The following is a 6093-nucleotide window of genomic DNA, read 5'->3' as shown; positions in this document are numbered from 1 at the left end:
TTAGTCCCTATATCCTAATCATGCAAATAAACCAATTTTATTGAAAACCCATATCATCCAAATGTTAATAGCTTCCATTACAGCCCATATTTGCAACAATTTCACATCAAATCCTTATACTTTTACTATGTCAATAATTTAGTCCCTAATCGATAAATTCATCAAAAATTACTTAACAAAATACTTATAAATAACAACTAATAATTTAAATTCATCATTTAACATCTAAAATCATAAAGGTTCATCAATGGCAACATTCAAAATCTTTAACAGTTTCACAAACGAAGGTACGGGCTAGCTGGACCTAATTGCAATGATCTCAAAAACATAAAAATTATTAGAAACGAGTAAAAAATAGCTTAACATGCAAGGATATAATCATGGCCAAGCCTTGAATATGTTTCCATGGAGGTTTGGTGATGAACAAAACAAATGGAGAAGAAAACATTATGTTTTCTTATTTTTAACCTTTTCTTTTCTTTTCTTTATTTTAATAATAAAAAAACATATAAAACTTATAAAAATAAAAGAAAATAAAACTTAAACTGTCTACCATATTAAGAACGGGTAATTTATCCATTAAGACCATGCACTTATGTTTCTTTAATCAATTAACACCTTTAAACTAAGGGTCTGTTTGATTGGCAGTAAAATGTTTTCCGTAAAATGATTTCGGAAAATGTTTTACTTTTCGTAAAATGACTTCTTGGAAAATATTTTACGGTGTTTGATTGAATCTGTAAAATATTTTCATTGTTTGATGATTTTCAAAATATTTTTCGGAAAAGTTGTTTTTACATATATTAATATATATTAATAAATTTTATATTTTAAATTGTTTTTACATATATTGTAATGATTTATTTATAATAATACTCAATAATAAGCTACAATATTGATCGTTATAAATTGAAAAATATTATCCACAATGAATACTAGTAAGAATATTGAATAATTATAAATTGCTTTGAAACCATAATGAGTACTAGAAATAATATTATTCAAATACATAATTAGTAGTACACCACATAGTAACAACATTGTCCAAGTGCATAATATTACACCACATAAAAGTATCAATATCTTCAACCCTGAGAAAATTTTTGAAGCCAAATTTTTCTATGCTTCTTACTTTTAACAAAAAACATTTTGGCCTCTGATTCATGACTCCCTAGATAATCAAACACAGAACACAAGAAGTCATCATCAAATCCTTCTTCCTCCATCGACATCACTTGTTCGTAAAGTTGTACTGTCTTGTCGGCAGTAAATTGTTTCAAAGCATTAGCAATTTCGTCAAGTTGCTCACCCACAAATTTAATTTGTTCATCAACGAGACTTTCTTGACCACTTTTTCTTTTACGTTTGGATGTGCCAGATGAAGATACATTTGTTATTACCTCTTCAGCCTCTTCATTGTCATGATCTACAGTGCATTGAATCTTCATTACCATCATCCAAATCTATGTCAAGAAATGTTCGCAAAACTCCCTGTTGTCATATCTTTGCCAACAACCACGACCATTTCATCATAATGATCAATGCTTTTATTCAAAATGGTTCATACTTCTTGTGTGCTGTTGGATATTATACACAATTAGAATAACAAGTAAAAACAATTGAAATATACTTAACATATATATACATATATTACCATCATTGTTGCATCGTATGTCGCTCTATCACATGTGATCATTTTCATGTTATCATCCCATCCAAAACTACTTTCACCTCAATTTTGCATATAATCGCCTTCGGCTTTTTTCGTCCTCAAATGATTTTCCACGTGCTTCAGATCGCATTGGACTTGGAATCTAGAAGAAATGGCATCGGCAACTCGATTAATAGAAACTGATTTGAAAGTATTAGAAGGCTTATTTCCTTTTCGAGCCTCCTCTGCTAGAATTTCAAGGAAAACATGTTCCATCGGTTTTGTCCACCTGAATTGCTTGGAGGTCCCTTCTTTGTTGCCCTTACCCATTCTACATTAAATAATTGTCATTGTCAATAATTTCAATATCCAACAAGCTTAAAACATAATAATCAATTCAATATCCGACAATGTTAAAACATAATCAATATCTAACAAATTCAAGACATATATCAAAATCCAACAATCTAAAATTTGACAATGTTATTATCCAACCAACATTTACAAAAAAAAAAACAACATCAGTCTAAAACATACATAACATAGAAATAATAACCCTAAGCCCTAAATGTACCTAATATTTCTAGCCATATAATCAGTCCACATAGTTTCTGCAATCTCATCTCTCTTAGCAGACCATTCTCTTGCTTCTTGTCTTTCTTCTCGCTCCGTGAGAGTTTGTATTATCGAATCAAACTCAGACTCCTCGTATAATCCTTGACTAAATAAATCACTAGGATCAACTCCCATTATATGATTATGAATGATACAGCAAGCCAAAACTATATCTACTTGAGTTTGAAAATTCCAAAATGGTTCAGCATCTAATACACGAAACCGTTTCTTCAAAATCCCAAAAACACGTTCAACAGTGATCCGTAATGATGAATGTCGAAGATTAAAGAGTTCCTTTGCATTTTCAGGCCCTTCAGCACCAAACTCTTTTAAATGATATCAGACACCAAGATATGGGGTAATACATCCAATTCGGATGCCATATCCAGCATCAGCAAGATAATATTTACCTACAATTTTACAATACGTAATTAATACTGATAAACTATGAGCTTACTGGAACTATTTGTGATAAATATTACCTTCTGGAATTCTTAATCCTCTTGGGCGTGAAAGTGCATCACTTAAAATACAAGAATCATGTGCACTACCTTCCCAACCAGCTAGAACATAGGCAAATTTCAAATCAAATGTAATGGTAGCCAATATATTTTGTGTCGTCCCCCCTTTACGGCTACGAAATCTTCCTTGCATGCTAAGTGGAACGGATGCACGAATATGAGTTCCATCTAATGCTCCAATACAATCTTTAAAATAAGGATAAAAGCTTGGATTGTTTCTAATTTCACTAGGAGTTGACTCATCAGGTAATCTAATAACTAGTCTATACAATTTCAAAATAGCTCTCAATACAACCCTAAAGTAATGGTGAACTGTCTGAATTGATCTATAATAGCTAGATCCAATCACTCGAAACCTTATATTATGACCAATTATATGTAAAAATATAACTACTTGCTCCCTAATATCGACAGATTTAGACGATTGTAGCAAATTATTCGTACTAAGAATATCACATAAATTAAAAAAGGCGATCGGCCTCATCCTTATTATATCAATGCAATGCTGGTCACCACTATACAAAATACTATTAATATAGTTTTCTCTTTCATAATCTCGATTCACACGAGAGCGAGAAGCAATTTCCTTCCTAGTTTCTAATTTTTTAATCCAAAGGGCCCCAAAAGCTAAAACTGAAGCCACAACTCCGGCAATTGCCATTTGATGTTGATTACGATCCATCTACACAAAATAATGCCACACAAATATATGATCACTACTACAAAAGATGCAAGATTTTCATAAGATCACATAAAGTTACCATGACTAAAAAGTGCATACATACATATCAAGCTAATTATAATTGCCCAATAATAATTTTTTAAAGTAGCACTTAAATATTGATCATAGTTAATACAATACTTCAATTGGTGCAAGAGTTTGTTATATATTATTAGGTTATCTTTCATGTAAAAATATAAAATATTTTTATTATTTAAGTTACCAATACATACATATATTGATCATGTATTTATAAAGAGTTTTAAATTATAATATGTTTCATGTATTTAAAGAGTTTTAAATATATTGATCATGTATTAAAGTTACCATGACTTAAAACATCTTTCATGTATTTGTTATATATTGATCATAGTTAATAATATGTTTTTATAAAGTTACCATGACTTAAAATATATTGATCATGTTTTATAAAGTTACCATGACTTAAAATATATTGATCATGTTCTTATAAATGTTGATGCCTCTTTTTTAAAATATAAAAGAGTTTTAAATACTTCAATTGCTATCAAGTGTGTTTTCTTTTTTATTTCAATATAAACAAAAATTTTGACAATGTTATAAATTTTTTATTTCTATTTTTATAATTTTGAACTGTGAAAAAAATGGTGGGGTGCACGAATTATTTCCTCCTGTTCATAATGTATATTCACTACAATCTCTTTCATGCAAATCGATATCAATGTGTAATATTTAAACAACATTTCCTTATATTTTAAAGAAAAAACATAATCCCTTGCCATAAACTCTATATTTCTACATATATTTAAATCTATAACATCTACCATCAACCAAATATAACAGCTCATCACTGCCATTTCCCAACAAATTATAGAAAAAATGTAAATCAACAATAAACCATACCCAAACACATCCAACAACCATTTAATTCACTTGAACCGAATTATAACAACCACAAATGCATATTAGAAGGCTTATCATAAATCAAGCACACCACAAACCTCTTATGAAAATATCGACCAAGGCCACCAACACGAGTACGAATGCTGAGGTAGAGGCTAGGACAGCAAGAACTATATAGCTGGAGGTCAAGCATACAAAGAAATTAGAACTGTTAGGAGCAATAAAAAATAGAAGCTAAGACAACATCAGTCTTGCCATCATCAATAAACATAATAAAAATCTCTGCCTGCTACTGCTTAATGTAATAGAAAGTAAAGAGCTTAGACACATGTATGATTTATCTTTTGTCAGTCAGCTTTGAGTGTCATAATATATAGCATTCTTTGCAATTAAGCCCTCCCCAAAAAAACCAAACAGATCAAAACAGCAAACCTGCTTGAAAGTTTGAAACCCCCGCCCCCCACCCCCCTCTCTCCATCACAAAAAACAACTTAAAAAATATCATCTCGAGTCTTTGGTTTTGGTTTGCAAATCATGAAGAGGCTCATCCTTCACCTTCCTTGGATGCTTTCATGTCCATCTCTCACCTAAAGGTACACACATGAAAATTCCACCTTTATTTCATGTTTCTTTAACCCAAATTCGATGTGTTTAATTCAGTTGATTATGCAGAGGATAAGAGTTCAAGAAGCACCAAATTTACAAAGAAGGAATTCCGGGCTATGTTAGATGGTTTAGATGAAGAAGACGACTTAGAAGAAGGTGGTCAAGCAACAGAGAAGAAAAGGCATTTATCTATGCATCAAGTTAAGGCTTTAGAGAAGAATTTCGATGTGGGAAACAAGTTAGAACCAGAGAGAAAAGTGAAGTTAACTGAAGAATTGGGGTTACAGCCAAGGCAAGTGGCTATTTGGTTCCAAAACCGACGTGCTCGTTGGAAGACCAAGGTGTTGGAGAAAGATTATGCAATGCTTAAAGCTAATAGAGAGAAGGAACCTCCTAGAAATTGTTCAGATTGCTTGCATTGCCCCTCAGACAATAGACAATTAAGTGGCGATGACTGTCCCTTGGTACCACCAAAATCCTCACCTGAAATGACTGTAAATGGATCTTAAGTTATTTTGGAGAATCATCATGCGCAGTGTCACTTGTTATCTTGTTTGTTGTATTCAATTGAAGCATGTGCTTGGTGGTGAAGGGTCTCAAGACGGGCTACCAAAGAACTGGATTCAGAGAAAAATCAAGAAGTCGATGAGAAGAAAATTTGGATTGTTTGTCGGAGGGAGGGACGGATGATCACCATATAAATTGGAAGTGAAGGGTGGGAAAATTATCTTGAATTATATATGCAAAAGCCAAGTCTACTGTGCCTTTCGATGCATTGTCGAGCTTTGGACTTTCGCTTTTAGCCTCACCACCAAACTGTTGCTTCTTTAGAACATTACTGCTTTTTTGTCAAAATTTTCACCTTTTCTTTTCTTTAAGAAAAAATCAAATATTGTTCTAAATATTAGCTTTGTGAACCAAATTACGAATGGGCGGTAAAATTGGGGATGCGTTAGTGTCCCTTTGTTCAGATTTTGTGGTGGGTGTGGCTATTATAGAGAGAAACAAGAGGGAGGGTTTAGGGGGATGAAATATAATATTTGATTGTGGGTAGAAGGGGCCAAATTCTCTTTGATTGTAGGGTGAAGAGTGAGTGA

At 32.1% G+C, this 6093-nt stretch overlaps 1 protein-coding gene across 1 annotated transcript; it reads left to right on the top strand.

Moving 5' to 3' along the window:
* The first annotated feature begins 5112 nt into the window (after positions 1 to 5112).
* Positions 5113 to 5686, top strand: LOC105791106 (homeobox-leucine zipper protein ATHB-6). Its single transcript, XM_052634809.1, has 2 exons — positions 5113 to 5460; positions 5570 to 5686. Exons 1-2 carry the CDS (start codon positions 5113 to 5115, stop codon positions 5684 to 5686), a joined length of 465 nt encoding a protein of 154 aa, XP_052490769.1.
* The last annotated feature ends 407 nt before the right edge of the window (positions 5687 to 6093 follow it).

The sequence above is a fragment of the Gossypium raimondii genome, chromosome 8 (genome assembly GCF_025698545.1).
Source record: "Gossypium raimondii isolate GPD5lz chromosome 8, ASM2569854v1, whole genome shotgun sequence".
Classification (NCBI taxonomy): domain Eukaryota; kingdom Viridiplantae; phylum Streptophyta; class Magnoliopsida; order Malvales; family Malvaceae; genus Gossypium; species Gossypium raimondii.
The sequence above is the reverse complement of the archived record's forward strand: the minus strand, read 5'-3'. Positions and strand labels throughout refer to the sequence as shown.

Coding starts and splice junctions, on each gene's coding strand:
- LOC105791106 (XM_052634809.1), top strand. CDS start 5,113: ATGTTAGATGGTTTAGATGAAGAAGACGACTTAGAAGAAGGTGGTCAA. Junction 5,461..5,569: donor GTGGCGATGACTGTCCCTTG/GTACCACCAAAA, acceptor ATTCAATTGAAG/CATGTGCTTGGTGGTGAAGG.